General features: G+C 42.5%; 1 protein-coding gene across 10 annotated transcripts in view; it reads right to left on the bottom strand.

Annotated features, from left to right (window-relative positions):
* Positions 1 to 7,828: 7,828 nt before the first annotated feature.
* LOC134212018 (dual oxidase maturation factor 1) overlaps positions 7,829 to 18,452 on the bottom strand; it is a 317,312-nt gene continuing 306,688 nt past the window's right edge. For all 10 annotated transcript variants that reach the window (XM_062689506.1, XM_062689499.1, XM_062689509.1 and 7 more), the window contains exons 9-12: positions 9,026 to 9,105; positions 8,847 to 8,968; positions 8,555 to 8,785; positions 7,829 to 8,488 (exon numbers count right to left, since the gene is read on the bottom strand). In XM_062689506.1, the coding sequence (XP_062545490.1) occupies positions 8,446 to 8,488; positions 8,555 to 8,785; positions 8,847 to 8,968; positions 9,026 to 9,105 (476 nt within the window). In that variant the 3' untranslated portion in view covers positions 7,829 to 8,445. The remainder of the gene's footprint in view (positions 8,489 to 8,554; positions 8,786 to 8,846; positions 8,969 to 9,025; positions 9,106 to 18,452) is intronic.

The following is an 18,452-nucleotide window of genomic DNA, read 5'->3' as shown; positions in this document are numbered from 1 at the left end:
TTGAGAGCAGAAAAGCGGCTCTATCCGCAGCACCCAGCTTTGCAGCTCTTTGTAATTCCCAAGGAAAATTGTTTGGAATTTCGGGGGAAAATAATTCAAAATCAACATGAGAAACTTTTTAGAATTTTCATGAAAAATTTGTTCTAAATTTTGTACTCCAGAATACTTAACAAAATATTTTGTCAAATTTTCAGTGAACATTTTTCGGAACATCTGCGGGAGACTCTAAGGAGTTTTTACGGGAATTGGCACGAGATTTTTTAAAATTTCCATTCAAAGTTCTTCGGAATTTTCACGAAGAATTTCCCAGATTTTCCACAGTGACTACTACCTGGAAAACCTGGAAAAATGCTGGAATTATCAGAGAATTTCTGACACAATCAGGGAACTTTCAAACATGAAAAAAATAAACAATTTTAGAGAATTGCACACGTATGGATCGTTGTTCCGATCTATGGTCAAAAAAACGTTTATCCAGCTTCGAAGGAATTCCTAAATAATTCCCGAAGCAATGCCTAAAGAGAGCTAAGCATTTATTCGAGAAATCAATTAGGTTTTGCTTGTAAAATCTTCTGAAATTCGGAAATTCTTCATGAATGTATTACAGGGTGTCCATTCAAAATCAATTATCAGATTCCCGGTTTTCCCGGTTGAAGAACTGATATTAAAATATCATATTAGCGGATCTAAACAAGAAATCAACTAACTTTTATGTTTGTTTTATTAGAGGAAGGACGAGGAAGCTCTTAGGCCCTTTCAGTATAAATCAATCCCATTTTTGTCACATGCGGAATCGAAGCAATTAGAATCCACAATAATTTCTTGTGGATTCTAATTCTAAAACAGAGAATTTTAAAAGATGAGCCAGTCGAGGGCTGCAAGTAAAGAAACTTAAAAAAGACTTAAAAAAGACAATTAATTCAATAAGTTTCTGATAGAACAGAAAAATCAGAAGCACAATTTCTTCTTGGAGGAACTCAGGCTTAGATTTTCCTCTCAATTCCTCAAGACAGGATTCGGATTAATTTCATGTAATCTTCTAAAAATAACTCTAGTAGCCATTGGAATGGCTTCAGAATTTTATTGATGATGTTCTTCAACCCTCGAAGACCAAAATTTGTGTTTTCACCGCTCAAAAACACTTTCGTAAATCGAAAGTGCGTAAAAATTTCAAATTCTTAGAATTTTGATTATTCATGTCGATTTTCCAAAACATTTAAAGTCAAGTCGTTTTGCACCTGGTCTGCCCATCTCGCTCGCTGCGCTCCACGCCGTCTCGTACCTGCCGGATTGGAAGCGAACACCATCTTTGCAGGGTTACTGTCCGGCATTCTTGCAACATGTCCTGCCCATCGTACCCTTCCGGCTTTAGCTACCTTCTGGATACTGGGTTCGCCGTAGAGTTGGGCGAGCTCATGGTTCATTCTTCGCCGCCACACACCGTCTTCTTGTACACCGCCAAAGATGGTCCTAAGCACCCGTCTCTCGAATACTCCGAGTGCTTGCAAGTCCTCCTCGAGCATTGTCCATGTTTCATGTCCGTAGAGAACAACCGGTCTTATAAGCGTCTTGTACATGACACATTTGGTGAGCCCGTAGTAGGCCCGACTTCCACAGATGATGCGCCTTCGTATTTCACGACTAACGTTGTTGTCAGCCGTTAGCAAGGATCCGAGGTAGACGAATTCCTCGACCACCTCGAAGGTATCCCCGTCTATCGTAACACTGCTTCCCAGGCGGGCCCTGTCGCGCTCGGTTCCGCCCACAAGCATGTACTTTGTCTTTGACGCATTCACCACCAGTCCAACTTTTGTTGCTTCACGTTTCAGGCGGGTGTACAGTTCTGCCACCTTTGCAAATGTTCGGCCGACAATATCCATGTCATCCGCGAAGCAAATAAATTGACTGGATCTGTTGAAAATCGTACCCCGGCTGTTACACCCGGATCTCCGCATGACACCTTCTAGCGCAATGTTGAACAACAGGCACGAAAGTCCATCACCTTGTCTTAGTCCCCGGCGCGATTCGAACGAACTGGAGTGTTCGCCCGAAATCTTCACACAGTTTTGCAAACCATCCACCGTTGCTTTGATCAGTCTGCTAAGCTTCCCAGGGAAGCTGTTCTCGTCCATAATTTTCCAAAGCTCTACGCGGTCTATACTGTCGTATGCCGCCTTGAAATCAACGAACAGATGGTGCGTTGGGACCTGGTATTCCCGGCATTTTTGAAGGATTTCCGTACAGTAAAGATCTGGTCCGTTGTCGAGCGGCCGTCAACGAAGCCGGCTTGATAACTTCCCATGAACTCGTTCACTAATGGTGACAGACGACGGAAGATGATCTGGGATATCACTTTGTAGGCGGCATTAAGGATGGTGATCGCTCGAAAGTTCTCACACTCCAGTTTGTCGCCTTTCTTGTAGATGGGGCACTCCTCCGGTAGCTGTTCAGTTTCCCAGATTCTGACCATCAGTTTGTGCAGGCAAGTGGCCAGCTTTTCCGGACCCATCTTGATGAGCTCAGCTCCGATACCATCCTTACCAGCTGCTTTATTGGTCCTTAGCTGTTGAATGGCATCCTTAACTTACCTCAAGGTGGGGGCTGGTTGGCTCCCATCGTCCGCTGAACTGACGTAGTCATCTCCTCCGCTCCCTTGACTTTCACTGCCTGTACTCTCAGCGCCATTCAGATGTTCCTCGTAGTGCTGCTTCCACCTTTCGGTCACCACACGTCAAGATGCTCTCATCCTTATCCAGGTACATTTCGGCTCGCGGCACGAAGCCTTTGCGGGATGCGCTGAGCTTCTGATAGAACTTGCGTGTATCTTGAGAACGGCACAGCTGTTCCATCTCATCGCACTCCGCTTCTTCCAGGCGGCGTTTCTTCTCCTGAAAAAGGCGGGTCTGCTGTCTCCGCTTCCGTCTATAACGTTCCACGTTCTGCCGGGTATTTTGCTGCAGCGCGACCGCCCGCGCTGCGTCCTTCTCCTCCAGAATCTGTCTGCACTCTTCGTCGAACCAATCGTTCCGTCGACTTCGACCCATATACCCGACGTTGTTCTCCGCTGCGTCGTTAATGGCTGCTTTGACTGTATTCCAGCAGTCCTCAAGAGGGGCCCCATCGAGCTCACCCTCTTCCGGCAACGCTGCCTCGAGATGCTGCGCGTATGCAGTGGCGACATCAGGTTGCTTCAGTCGCTCTAGGTCGTACCGCGGCGGTCGTCGGTACCGAACATTGTTGATGACGAATAGTTTTGGGCGCAGTTTAACCATCACCAGATAGTGGTCAGAGTCGATGTTAGCGCCACGATATGTCCTGACGTCGATAATGTCGGAGAAGTGCCGTCCATCAATCAGAAAGTGGTCGATTTGTGATTCTGTCTGCAGTGATGATCTCCAGGTATAGTGATACGGGAGACTGGGTTGGAAGTAGGTGCTGCGAATGGCCATATTCTTGGAGGCGGCGAAATCAATTAGTCGTAGGCCGTTTTCGTTCGTCAGCCGGTGAGCGCTGAACTTTCCAATAGTCGGTCTAAACTCCTCCTCTTGGCCAACCTGAGCGTTCAAATCTCCTATGATGATTTTGACGTCGTGGCTTGGGCAGCTGTCGTACTCACGTTCCAGCTGCGCGTAGAATGCGTCCTTATCATCATCAATGCTTCCGAAGTGTGGGCTATGGACGTTGATTATGCTGAAGTTGAAGAACCGGCCTTTGATCCTCAACCTGCACATTCTTTCATTGATCGGCCACCACCCGATCACGCGCCTTTGCATATCGCGCATCACTATGAAAGCTGTTCCCAGCTCATGTGTGTTGCCGCAGCTCTGGTAGATGGTATGATTACCCCTAAACGTTCGCACCATTGATCCCTTCCAACAAACCTTCTGCAGCGCTACGATACCGAATCCACGGTCCTTGAGCACATCGGCGAGTATGCGTGTGCTCCCGATGAAGTTGAGAGATTTGCAGTTCCACGAACCGAGTTTCCAATCGCTAGTCCCTTTTCGTCGCAGTGGTCTTCGCCGATGGTTCCGGTCCGTACTCTCTTGTTGATTGTTCATTGCTTATGATTTTTTAAAGGCTGGCTTGCAGGGCCTGACACCAAACCCTCTAAATTTCCGGAGGACCATGGTGCACAGTTTCACTTAGAGTCCCTCGCTGGCACTCGGACGTAATCAGCCGCCCCTAACATGGAGAACAGTCGCTCAATAAGATTTGCACCTCCGGAGAGGAGCAAACCCCCCCTTCCCTGTCAGCATACGACCATAGTTCCCACCGGGGTTGGTTACCCGATCTTCCCTAAGGTTGCTCGTATCCCGGCCAGCACCGCGGGGAGGTAGGGATAGGAGTTGCTGGGTGTGATGGGGTTCTATTTTGGGGGTCTATTTTATTCCTTCAGGTACGCGAAGTACCAATGGTACGCTTTACCCAGCATTTGTCGTGCCGTACAAATAATACTTAGCTTAGAAAAAGACCAAGATTTAAATTTCGATTATTTGAAAAAAAAAGTTCTTGTTTTTAATGAATCGCCGTCGGATCCAATTCCCGGTTTTTCCCGGTTTTACCGACTGGATGGACACCCTGGTATTAAAAAAATATATAATAATTAAGGATTTCAAGGCAGTTCCTGGAAGAACTTTCGGAGAAATTTCTGGATCAATTTTCAAAAGAATTTTTGGATGGTTTTACAAAGGAATCACGTGTCCTAGGAATTATAAGCGTAGTTTTCTAAATTATTCCTGGGGGAATTTCCAAGATGAGTCCCCGAATGAATTCCTGGAAGAATTTTTTAAAGGTAATTCAGGAGGAAAGGACTTTTAAAGAATTCCCGCGGTAGAACATGAAGAGATTTTCAAGTGAAAAAATCTATAGGAAATTGTGAACGATTTCTGCTAAAGGAAATTTTGGATGGAATATCGAATGGAGTTTCCAAGGAATTCCCAGAAGAATTTTCAAAATTACTTCAAAAGGTATTCTCGAACTAATTCTCAAGAAAAAAAATCAAAGAATTCCTCAGAAGGATTCCAAAATGAATTTACGAAGAGATTCCCGAAGGAATTTCAAAATCAATTTCTATGGAAATTTCAAGAGTATTTCCGAATGCTGTCTATTATGTTGTAGTGTACAATTAGTTGCATCAACAACATCATCGGTGGTGGAATTCAATGGGATTGTTCAAACTCGTCTTATGACAGGTGTTGGGAATTGTTGTCGCCGGATCATTCAAACACTTTTTGAGAGCAGATTCATTTGATCAGCTTCAAAGCTATAACATAATTAATTTATTATTTATTCACATTATAAATTCATATTTTAATCTTACATTCTAGTATTATAATCTAGCGGACCTTTTTTCCCAACCGACGAGTCATTTTATATTTCTTCGACTGTTTCAGTGTTGCCAGTTTCACCAACAATAAGCTGAACTTTCTCAACAACAGGTGATCATCGGTTTGACACTTATATACTACCGGTTTTTTGGCTGCTATGTTTGAGTACAATACTGCCCCCACTCGCATAACAGTCCTATTTGACTTTTTGTTACTTTTGAGTTAACCCAATGAATAGGGTTCATTTCTTATGTACTTCCATAAATCATAATAAAAACTGCGATTTTGTATGCCTATGAGTGAAAAAAAAACAAGTCATAGTTCCATTTTGAAAGTACCCGCATAACAGACCCACTAAGAATTTACATGAACTAATTGCTCAAAACTAAACAATGTTTCGATCAAACTAAATCGCTTTACGGTAATCCAGCGAATGATGAACAACTTAGCAAAATTTGAGCAAGATACGATGATGTTTCAATTTATTAGATTTTTTAAAATTTTCATAGGGAAGATGCGATTCGGAACTTCAATAGTTATTATCTCAATATGCGAAAAAAAACGGTATGGGACTAATATGTGAGTGGGGGCAGAATAGATGTTGGTCACATGAACTGGAGCGACATTAGCAGTTTTATACTTTTTCATCATCTGTATTTCCGAACGAATTTCTAAAGGAATTCCTTAAAACATTTCCGAGGAATCTGAGATGAGCCAGCCGTGGGCTGAAAATCTCATTAATAAAGACATTAAAATTTCCGAGGAATGTGCTAAAGGAACTCGTAAAAGAATTTACAAAGGAATCGTCATACGTCGTACGAAGTTCTGAAGGAATTCCCGAAGAAAGTCCCAAACAAATTTATGGAACAATTCTTGAAGAAGTTTACTAAAGTTCCTCTATAGAAATTACTAATTAAAATTGATCAAATTTTCGAAAAAATTTTAAAAGAATATCTGTAAAAATCTCCAAAGTATTTAACGAAGGATACCCTAAAGAATTCTGGAGGAAGTTCCGAAGGAATTCGTAAGGGAAATTTTTTCGAAGTAATTCTTAGAATGTCTCTTTGAAGGAATTTCCAATTTCATTTCCTGGAGGAATTTTCGAATTAATACCTGACGGAATTTTTGATTGAATGATTGAAGCAATTTCTGGATGATTTAATTTACGAGTCAGGGCCATAAAGCAAAACCATGCAGAAGGTGGCTGGTGACCTCCCTGGGCATATAAATGTATCATCGTTTTGGCCTCACGATATATGAATGAAAAATGGTAACCCGGCTTAGATGAACCGCGCATTTCACAACAGTTGAAGTGTTTAATTAATACTAAACTGCGAGTCGGAAATGTGCTAGTGGGATATGCAACCTCTACTAATAAGAAGAAAAGATGACGAGAAAAAATGTTGTGAGGCCACCAATAATTTCTTTTGAAAAACGTGTTTCGTTTGACTTGTTTGAATTGATTATTTTGCTGCAAAAATTTGTATCCAAATGACATCGACATCGACGTCGACCAAATGACATTTTCAACCAAATAACTTTGGGCTAGATGGACTTCGGTCGAATGACGTACGGTCAAACTACATATTCGGCCTAACTACTTTCGGTCTTGTGGCTTTCGACAAAATTACTTTCTGCTATACGACAAAAAATCTATTTCAGCGAGAAATTCTTCGGAATTTCCACTCACAGTTTGATAAGTTTTTACAGAGAGGTTTTCGGAATTTCAACGGTAATTCTCAAGGAAATCATTGGTATTTTCACGAAAAATTGTCTGGGGTTCCAACGTGATGATGTGTGGATCATTCGGGGAATTCTACGGAAATTCGACTGAATCTTCGAAATTTCCACGGAAAATTCTTCAAATTTGAATCGGCGTGGAAAAATATAGATCAGCGGCGTGACAAAATTTGAAACGGCGGCGCGCCGATGCAAAAATGCCGGCGGCGGCGGCGTGGCGCGGCGGCGCACACCTCTAATCGAATTTCCCCAGCGGTGGATTCAATTTTTTGTAGGTGGTCGTTCGGCCACCAATGTCGCTTGCAACGGTTTTGCTTATGTTTACGTGTGTGCACTACCGCCACCTGGTTGCCGCATGTCCACCTTTAAGGTTCCCCCAAACACAGGCGACGCGACAGTCGTGACGCGATTCTATCGCCGTAGGTATGGAAGCGTAAATAGGCTATTGCCTACAGCGACCCAACGATAGAATCGCGGCGACTGGCTGTCGCCGTCGCGGCGATGGAATCGCTTAGGTCTGGGGGAGCCTTTACAGTGCATTTAGCATTGGGGGAGAATGTATGCTTCTCTGGACCTATATGAATCAAACATAATGGAGAAAATTTGTTTGTACTGCCCAGGTCATTCCGGTCTTAGTTTGAAAATACGTTTAAAAGCCTTCCAAGCGACATGAATTATTTTCAATCAAAAGGTGATTCAGGGATTTAGCTTTTTTTTTCCAAATCAAGCATGCTTTCTCTAAATAACTGACAACGATCTACTATGTCACAATAATGTTTATTCGTTTATCTACAGTAATCATTACAATCTTCTTTCTCCATGACACATGTGTAAGTAATACTTGGTTCTTCTCCACTAGTTTCTTTTAATAAAAATTCAACCTACATACTCGTAAAACTCCGTACACGAACGAATTAATAAATAAGTTAAAAGGGCATGAAACTTGTTCCTGATAGTCTTGTAAAGGTTCACTGATAACTGTTACGAATATGATACGCGCTTTACGCAAATTGGCCAGTCTTAATTCTAAGCAATCGTTGATTAATACCTAGAATACTACTATCGCTAAATTTTAATGTTAGACACGGTCAGTTAAAATTTGCTCCGTACGAAGCCATTTTCAATTCAGTCCTAATCTATAAAATTGTTTCGTCCTATACTTATGGTAAGTTGCACTCGGACAAGTCTTTCCATGATAACTTGGAATTTGTTTATCTCGATTAGTTATTTCGTTTTTGTCAGCTCGCTGTTTTACGATTTAATATCACAAGAGATTCATCACGTAAAAGTTGCACACGTGTGGTTTCTAGCTTTAAGTGAGGCTTCCGGTTTTGAACCGATTGTTGGTACATGGATGTCGATGGTTGCCTATCGTCTACCAGTTGGAGATTTCGCGAGTCCGCTCCAGAGGTGGTTTCCTAAAATTAAGGAGAGATAAATGGCTGCGTTTTGTCCTAACTATCCACGGGGTGAACGTCTTTTACGGAAGCATTCTGGAAAGTGCTACTTTATGTAACGATTGAGACATGGCAGCTGCGGATGCGATGCTGGAGTTAGAGTCTTGCGAAATTGTACGCTGGATTCCTTGCGGTGGGTTTTGCTGGGCCCGGCGGAACGGATAGCGCCAGGGCGACTTTGGGACGTCGTGCTGGAAACCGCGGTTTTCGATGCCCGCCTTGTCATTTGTTTGGTCCCGAGTTTTCGATGATAGCCGGCTGAAATAGGGGCATTGCTTTAGGTTTGTTCGGTTGTAAAACTAACATCATAGCGTTATACCGCAGGATACGCGATCCAAGACCAGGGGGTTCCTCCAAACCTTTGCTATTACGTTTGCGGTATCGAACATCGTGAGATTCTTCTAATATCACGTGTCTGTCATAGGGCGTGTCGTAATAAACCTGAAATACACAACTATGTGAAGCAATCACATGCGAACAAATTCGCAACTTATGTACCTCCAGGATGGTTGAGAATCGGTGTGGCCAAACCAAATCGATAATTGCTATTATCAGTCCAATCGATAAGCAGAGGATACCTACAAGGAAGAATTAAATTTGTTTTTTCTAGCCTAGGAAATGGTGCAAAGTTGTGGCTGATGTGGATTCAGTATTTCCATCCTATTCAAAGGTCATTTGGCCGAACGACCACAGGGAAATTTATCAGAGAATTTAATTTGTATAGCCCATGCTACTGACATTTGGAGTCTCCAAATAGCCTTTTGATAATAGAAGGTAATTTGCTGACAGACAAAACAAAGGTGGATTTCGAAACTTCGTTGAACGGTAAATGCGTATCATTGAACTGAATAGTCATGAGGAGCTGCGTACATTGAATAAGGTTAGAGAAGCAATTGAAACCTGAAAACAGACGAGCTCGGTGGTCTAGTGGCTACCGCTTCTGCCTTATAAGCAGGAGGTCGTGGGTTCAATTCCAGGCTCGTCCCTTTCCTACTTTGTATTTCTATCTTAGTTTTTTCTGTGTTTCACGTTATACCAAAACGATTCCTACTTGTTATAACCTTCCACACAATCCCAAAACCTCCCGTGGCACCTATGAGAGGTCGTAGAGTTCTCTGCATCTTTCTTAAGTAGGTGTCCAACAAACCATCCTTCCCCTTCCTCAGCATTCGCAAGGACGTGGCCAGGACAGATCTCGACTATTGGAGAGTACATTGCTTCCATCTAAGAGTTAGTGATTAGTCCCAAATCAATATCTTTGGTAACGGATGAAAGTAATGCTACTCTCATACAATAGTCTTGGCTTGTACCACCTACGAATTTGTGCGAACTGCTAAATGCTAATGCTAATGCTAATGCTAGAAGCAATTGAAACCTGAAAACAGAGATATGGGGAATTACCAGCTGAAAGGTCACACCCAGCCTGTACGCCAATTGCGCAGGAATAACGCTTTTTAATTTGGTGAAATATTCTATTTAACAGACTGAGACCGCGTGAAGAGTCCTTCGTCGGTGATTTCTGGTCTGGAACTTTGTTGAAGAATTTAACATTGGTAATTTGGCTTAGGGACATTCAGGGGGGGAGTAAGCCTGTCATCCACGAACAAATCAAGCCTACCTAAGATGTATTATCCGGGCCTCGCCGCTTGGGAGAGGCGGGCCACCCCGCTTGGCAAGTGTAACATTTTTCGAACTGGAATCTTGTAGGATATTGGTTAACCTACACTACTGCTGACTAACGAAAAAATTGTGGGATTGTTTATTTACATTTGCTTCATACTACATGCAGAGGAGGCGCGATGCACCGCATATTACCCCCCTGGGGACATTGCACTTATCAACTGTGGAAATGCTTAATGAACACCTGAGACGAGACCTGCAAAGACGCTGCTTCTTTTCTCTTGTTTTGACACTTGTTCTTCTTTTCATCACAGTTGACCATCGAGTTTCAACTGTTTACTTGACTGTTTCACCCTGAGACGAGACCTGCAAAGACGCTGCTTCTTTTCTCTTGTTTTGACACTTGTTCTTCTTTTCATCACAGTTGACCATCGAGTTTCAACTGTTTACTTGACTGTTTCACCTAAGCCCCAGGTGGACCCTTCTGAGCACAATAAAAGTGTATCCAATTCACGAAATAGTTAATTCATTTTCATAAGGATTTTTATACCGGGAACAAAACACAGGTTTATTACTGATTATTAACAAGCTAAACGGAAGGTTTGGAATACTCGTTAAAGTAAAAAGTCTTGGTAAAACAAAAATGATGTGGAATATTTTATTTGGGATACCAATACTTTCACTCAAAAAGCTGCTGGTTGCACCTGACAGTTCGTGACAGCAGTTAACTGGCAGCAGCTGAAGTTACATTTTTTCCTCTTTGCAGGTCTCGTCTCAGATGAACACCAAACAGTGAAACGGACATAATGCAATGCCAACAAAGAAAATAAATAGACACAATAACCTCCGGTGCGCTGATCACGTTGTTCGTAAGCTGGAAGATCACAGGCTTCGAGGTAAACTGACCCGAGAGAGGGACCTCAGGATCAAGTCCAATGGGGACGTCCCAAAATCAAGCTCATCAAGAAGAAAGCTGGAGCTTATCAGGTATCAGGAAAGTATCATCACAAGGTGAGGTGATCTTGAGTGCCCCGTGATTTAGTCAAGGACACGAATTAAGAAGGCATTTTAGTAAAGTTTAAAGTTCCATTCAAAAGTGAAGCCAGAACTGTTAAAATGCAATTTTCAACTAATTAAAGCAATAATAGAGCACTTCGTCAGTTTCCAAAAATGTCGTTTTATCAAGTAGTTTGATATTTTAAGGTCGACATTGCATGGGGCAGGATACAGACTTACGCATAAAGATGCATTTTACGCCAAAACTATATTTTTTAGAAAAAAAAGTTCTACAAACCGATGATTATGGTACAATTGAAGATTAGGGTGGCTCAAGGATTTTTCATAAATTGACTTTGTGTCAGGGGTTCACAGCACAAATCTCGCGTAACACTACCCTCCGTAACACTTCTTAATATGGCGTCGAAGTTTTACTCAGACTTTTTACACTGGTTCAGATTAATAATGGAGACGGAGTACAGGTAAAGTGTCTTGCCTTTCTGGACGACGGATCAGAACTGACACTTATGGACCAGTAACTTGTCGTGGATCGGGGCTTATCACAAAACTACCTTCAACTCTGCTTAAAATGAACGGGAGGCACACACCGTTACGAAGCGAACACTGACTCAGCTAAAGGCTGATCACGGGTACTTGCGCGGATTACCCGTGATTACCCATACTCAATAGTTCGATCATGGATACTGATCGCGTTGAAGGATGCCAATATTATTTTGGTGCGAAAAATACGTGAAGGCAAGATGGGGGAGCTGATTGTCGTGAAGACTAATCTCGGCTGGATAGTCTATAGCGGCTGGGTAACAGCGAGCTCCATGAGCACTAGTCATATCTGCACTTGTAAACAGCAAAGCGAGATGCATCTTGACCAGATGGTCAAAGATTACTTTTCCAATAATAATTTAGTGGTCAAATCGAATAAACTTGAGCGACTTTCGAAAGGTGATGAACATGCCCTATCGATTCTCGAATATCGCATACGATTCAATGGTGGGCGCTACAATACTGGTTCCTTCCAATATTTTCGGTGTATGTGTAATCCGAATAAGCCTGGAAAGTTGAGGATTGTATGGGATGCGTCAGCACCCGCGTATGGAACTTCGTTGAACTCTGTTCTCCTTACCGTCCCGGATCAATTAACCTCACTGTCACTGTCAGGCATTCTGTACCGGTTTCGTGAATATCGGATCGGCCTTTTTGCTGACATTCGGGAAATGTTCACCAGGGAGCAATAATTCCTGAAGACCAACAATCTCAGCGTTTTCTGTGGCGCGGTAGCGGAGGAACCGATGAACTTAAAACCTTTGTTTCGTGACGTGTTGTTCTCCCGCTACTGCTCAGTTCGTTGAAAACAAGAATGCTGACAGATTTGGAGAAGAGCATCCTGAAGCAGTAGCGGTCATCAAGAAACTCCACTACGTGGACGGTATGGTGAAAAGCGTAGAAACAGTGGAGGAAGGCATTTGCGCTAGCAGAATCTGTGCGTTTCATCCACGCATCAAATTAGGTTGGACGTCATTTCCTCTTCCATCTTATGAATCACGTTGCATGCTTATAAACATACAAACTTTGAAATAGCGTTGAGAGTTTGCAACGGTTTCATTTGTTAACGATATAGTATCTCAACGTGTTGACTCAACTGAAATTTTGTCGAAATTAAATTTTTACATACCTTCTCGGCTACTTCGACATAGGACATTATTTTTCACTAACCACCGCCGAACAAATTATGCCAAATTTGGACCTCTTAACCGAATGATGGCTGTTTATAATCAACACTGCGAAGCTATTGACTTAACAATGTCTCGGCATAACATTAAACAATATTTTCAAAAAACAAACATAAGAAATTCAACAATTTAAATTCACAATTACAAACTTTAGCAAAAAATATTTTTTTATTGTATTTCATAATCTACTATAGCATTACGAAAGACAAGGTGGATTTGAAATATGGAATTGGGTTTCAAACCCGCCACTAGTAGCCTTCAAAATGAACGACGAGAAGTCCACGGAGAAAGGTTTAAATATTGTTTCCGAGCTTGAGAAGCCAGAAAATCCTCGGAATGTGGTGGGATACACAAGAAGACGAATTCAAATATGTATAAGATTTGCTGAACAAGATTTGATGCAGCCTTGCTGAGGGGTCATCGCTGTCCTGCCAAAAGAGAGATCCTTCAAACGTTCCTCTGGGTCTTATCGACCATTTCTTGATCTTGTTGAAGATCCTACTTCAGGAAGTGTGGCATGCCAACGTTGACGGGGAGAAACGATTCCCGAGAATCTGTTCGATAGATGGCGTGATTGGATTGGTTAGTTACAGATTCCGAGATGTTTCAGACGCATCCTATCCTGAACTAAAGCTAATGCCATCAAAATTCACGTTTTTGTAGACGCCAGCGAAACTGCAATAGCGGCCGTTGTGTTCTTACGAATTGCGGCAGCTGAATAAGTGGAATGCATTTTAGTAATAGCCAAGACGCGAGTAGCACCATTCAAATATACTTCTATTCCACGGCTAAAACTACATCAGGGTGCGGTTCTTGGCTGCAGACTGGCAGCTAGCGCTACGCAAAACCTTACGATGAATATCTTGAAGCGAACGTTTTGAACCGATTCGAGAAGCATTCTTTGTTGGCTACGTGCTGGCCTCAAAAGGTACAGTGCTTTTGTTGGTTCTAGAATCGGCGAAATCCTGGAGTCGACGGATATTGACGAATGTCGTTGGGTTCCAACTATATCCAATGTGGCGGATGACGGAACTAGGTGGCGAAATAAACCCGATCTGTCTTCGGAAAGCAGGTGGTACAATGGACTGAGTTCCTGATGGGAGCGGAAGAGACGTGGCCGTCACTTCCACAAAAATCAATCTTCACCGAAGAAAAGATGAGATCCAGCATTCTACTCCTTTTTAGATAATGGAGTCAGCAATCGACAACATGCAACTAATTTCCTAAAAACTATTCTTATCTATTATACGTTAAAATCTCCCTACAGTACATGCGTTAAAACTCATTGTAATAAAATTGGTTAGGAGACATTTCTGAATGGTAAGGCACTGGAGGCACTAAACGTAAGAGAGTCTTCATAAATAATACATTCTGGTCGTGGCTAACGATTATCTTCACATATCAAATACAGGAAATTTTAACCAACCATAAAGCTTGTGGTGGCTTATTTTTAAGGAAGATGATCCCTCCAGTTGCCGTGCGTGTCTATTTTCGTTACCGAGTTACATCAATTTATTCGAAAAAATATGACTTAAGTCAAATGGATAAAACTCTAGATAAAAAACATATCTTCAATTTTATAATATAATAACTCCGTGTAAACATCATATGGTATATAGTCAAGTCGAACGCCATGCGGAACCGAAGCAAGTGATAAAAGCTCACGTAAAGATTTTACAATTTGGCTGTGAAGACGAGACGTCCATCGCATCATCCGGAAGTGTATGTCATGGACGTTGCCACATTTGGATCTACATGTTTTCCAGCATCAGCACAGTACATCAAGAACCTCAACGCAGAAAAATATTTCGATAAGTATCCTCGAGCTGCAAGTGCAATCAAGAACAAGCACTATGTGGATGATTACCTGGATAGCTTTCAGACAACCCAGGAAGCTATCGCAGTTTTGAAAAAAGTAAAATTAGTACACATGTTAGGTGGATTTACGCTACGGAACTTCCTGTCCAATGAGGCCGAAGTTTTGGGTGGAATAGGAGCATCATCTCTAGTGGAAACGAAAAGCATGGATCTGGAACGGGGAGAGATGTCGGAATCGATTCTAGGCATGAAATGGATTCCGGGAGAGGATGTGTTTGTATACACGCTTGGTCTAAGAGAAGATCTACAGTACATACTTGCAGAGGGCCACATTCCCACCAAACGATAGATAGCTAGAGTCGTGATGAGCTTGTTCGACCCTCTGGGGTTCATTGCCTGCTACAGGACATTTGAGCAAAAGTTACAGAATGGGATCAGCAGATACCGCCCGAAATTAATGAACGATGGCAGCAATGGTCTAATCACTTTGGGAAGTTGCAACAGCTTCGTATACCCCGATGCTATTTCCACGCGCTATTTCCAGAGAATATTAATGACATTCAAATTCACCTTTCATAGATGCAAGCGAGTCAGCATACGCCTGTGCGGTGTATTTCCGATTGCAGACCGACCGTGGCGTACGAGTAGCTTTGGTTGGAGCTAAAACCAAAGTAGCGCCACTGAAAATGCTCTCAATTCCTAGGCTGGAGCTCAAAGCAGCTATTCTCAGAGTACGTTTTATGGAAACCATCCAAACTTTCCATGAGTTTCCAATCTCTCGTCGCTACTGTTCCCGAGTAGACGAAAATAGCTCAATAATATCAAATGTTGATAAGATAGCAAAATGAGATATGGACATGATTGATATAAGAGATAAAAGATCAGACGATAATATCAAAATTTTGCACTAAAATATCATCAGAAGATCAAGTTATGCTATTTGTAATAAGTGATCAATATCATGTGCCATTAGTTTGTTCTTATCCATAGCATATATTGATATTTAAATGATATTTCGGTGCAAATTTTTGATATTGTTGCCTGTTCTTTTATCTCTTATATCAATCAAGTCCATATCATGTTTTGTTATTCTGTTCATGGCTTCTACCCGGGTTGGACCGATTCCGGAACAGTACTTGCATGGATACGGTCGCGTGATCACAGGCGGTTCCACAAGTTTGTAGTAGTGCGCGTCGGTGAAATTTTGACTTCCACGGAGGTGAACGAGTGGAAGTGGGTGCCGACCATACTCAATGTAGCAGATTTAGCCACCATATGGGACGCGAATCTACAGTTTACCAACAAAAGCACCTGGTTCCAGGGGCCAAACTTCATCCGTTGTCCAGAAGAAAGTTGGCCACAACAACAGCCAAACATCTCAACGGAGGTAGAAATCCGGCCAGTCAATTTTCACTGCGCTACTTTTGAACCGATGATGGATTATGCTAGATTCAGCCGTTGGAATCGACTTCATCGGTCTACGGCATACGTATTGTGTTTTATCGATAACATCCACCGGAAGAAGCAAGGTCAGGAAATAGAGCTCAGGGCACTCAACAGTGATGAACTATGCAGAGCTGAAGAAGTCCTGTGGAGGTCAGCCCAAATGGATGTCTACCCCGACGAAATTGCCGTTCTAGCCAAGTTGCAAGGACCACCTGAACGCCGTCACAATACAGTGGAGAAGTCCAGCAATATCTACATCAAGTGGCCTTTCCTTGACAACAGAGGAATCTTGCGGTCCCGTGGCCGCATCAAAGCAGCTCCATACACAGCAATGGAGGCTAAATTTCCTGTATTTTTTCCCAAATATCACGCAATAACTTCTCTTATCGTAGATGGTATCATCGTCACTTCCGCCACGCGAATCGTGAGACAGTCGTAAACGAAGTTCGTCAACGTTTTGACATCCCGATGTTAAGAAGATTAGTGGACAAAATTGCAAAAGAATGTATCCAGTGCCGCATTTTGAAAGCTGCTCCAAGACCACCGGTGATGGCTCCACTTCCGAAGCAGCGTTTGACGGCATTCGTGCAACCATTTACGTTCACAGGACTGGATTACTTCGGTCCAATACTTGTCAAGGTAGATAGAAGCAATGCCAAACGTTGGGTGGCTCTCTTCACCTACTTCACTACCAGAGCAATCCACATGCATAATGGCTGTACAACGCTTCGTATCTCGCCATGGACTTCCTAAGGAATTCTGGACTGACAATGCAACCTGTTTCCATGGCACGAATAACTAACTAAAGACACTCTCAGAAGCAAAGAAAAGGGCCATGGCGGAAAAGTTTACCACAGCACAGACATCCTGGAAGTTCCCACCAGCTACACCACACATGGGTGGAGTATGGGAGCGACTCGTCCGCTCGGTCAAGACAGCAATCGGAGCTATAACAGAAGGACCACGCCGACCGGATGACGAAACGTTGGAAACAATTCTGCTCGAGGCAGAGTGAATGATTAATTCAAGACCTCTCACCTATGTCCCAATAGAATCGGCAGATCAAGAAGCTCTGACGCCGAACCATTTTTTGTTGGGACACTCATCCGGTTCAAAATTTATGCCCAACGAGGTAGCTGGAAGATGGTCAGTTTCATATGAATTTTGGAAACGGTGGCTGAAGGAGTATCTTCCGATAATAACGCGCAGATGCAAATGGTTTCAGGATGTCGCCGATTTGGCAGTTGGAGATTTGGTCTTAGTGGTGGATGGAAAGGCTAGAAACCAGTGGCTTCGTAGAAGAATTGAGGAAGTGATCCCTGGTCGGGAAGGGAGAGTGAGACGGGCGTTAGTGCGAACGTCAACAAGGCTCATCCGAAGAGCAGCCGTTAAGTTAGATGTCTTGGACGTCTTGGAGAATAGTAAACCAACACACTGAACTCCGGACTCACCGGGGCTTAGTAAGGTTTACGGGTGGGGGTATGTGAAGACGAGATCCCTCGCTGCACAGCTCTAATCGTCGCAGCGCTGTATCAACCGATACGAGTGACAACCGTTGACATGACAGCGATGACATCGTAGGGAATGGAAGATGTGAATACGAAAAAAATCTTTGTCATATAGCAAGGGCGAATTAGTTTGTTTACTAGTCTAAAATCGAAATCTAAATTCAAAGTTCCTTAATCAGTATATACATATCATTATATTCATCTACACGATACAGAAGATATTTCTAGTAGCCGTAGAGCAGTGTAGATTGTAAGTTACCTACTTTATACGATACAGAATACCTAATATTGAATTGTTATACATCTAGGACAGTTGAACTCATTGATCGTTCTAACGTTGAAACCTATTTTGCCTTTGTTACTAACGGTCACCAAATTTGTGAGTATTCATACATACATCAAATCGTCGTAATTTGTATGGAACTAATAAACGTACATTACAGCTTAAAGCTAACATCCTACATAAACGGAGATTGCTATCCATAGTTGGTGTCCCTTAACACCACATTGGCAGTTGTGACAGTTCAATTACTTACGAATAACCCTAAAAAATCGTGAAGCATCGGCTATCGAACGAATACTACTGGAGGACAGGTAAGCGAAATGATGCCCACGGAGGGTGTGAAGACTGTTACATTGCATGTGAACATATCACTGGTAGGTAACAAAACAGAAAGGGTTAAATAAATAAACAATTTAACCCTAATGGTAGAAAACATGTTTTGTTGCTGAAAGAATTAGAAATATCTCGAATAAAAATGGTCATAATAAAGGCCAAGCGTTAAAAGC

The sequence above is a fragment of the Armigeres subalbatus genome, chromosome 2 (genome assembly GCF_024139115.2).
Source record: "Armigeres subalbatus isolate Guangzhou_Male chromosome 2, GZ_Asu_2, whole genome shotgun sequence".
Taxonomy (NCBI): domain Eukaryota; kingdom Metazoa; phylum Arthropoda; class Insecta; order Diptera; family Culicidae; genus Armigeres; species Armigeres subalbatus.
Note: the sequence above shows the minus strand (reverse complement) of the source record. Positions and strands in the feature narration are given on the sequence as shown.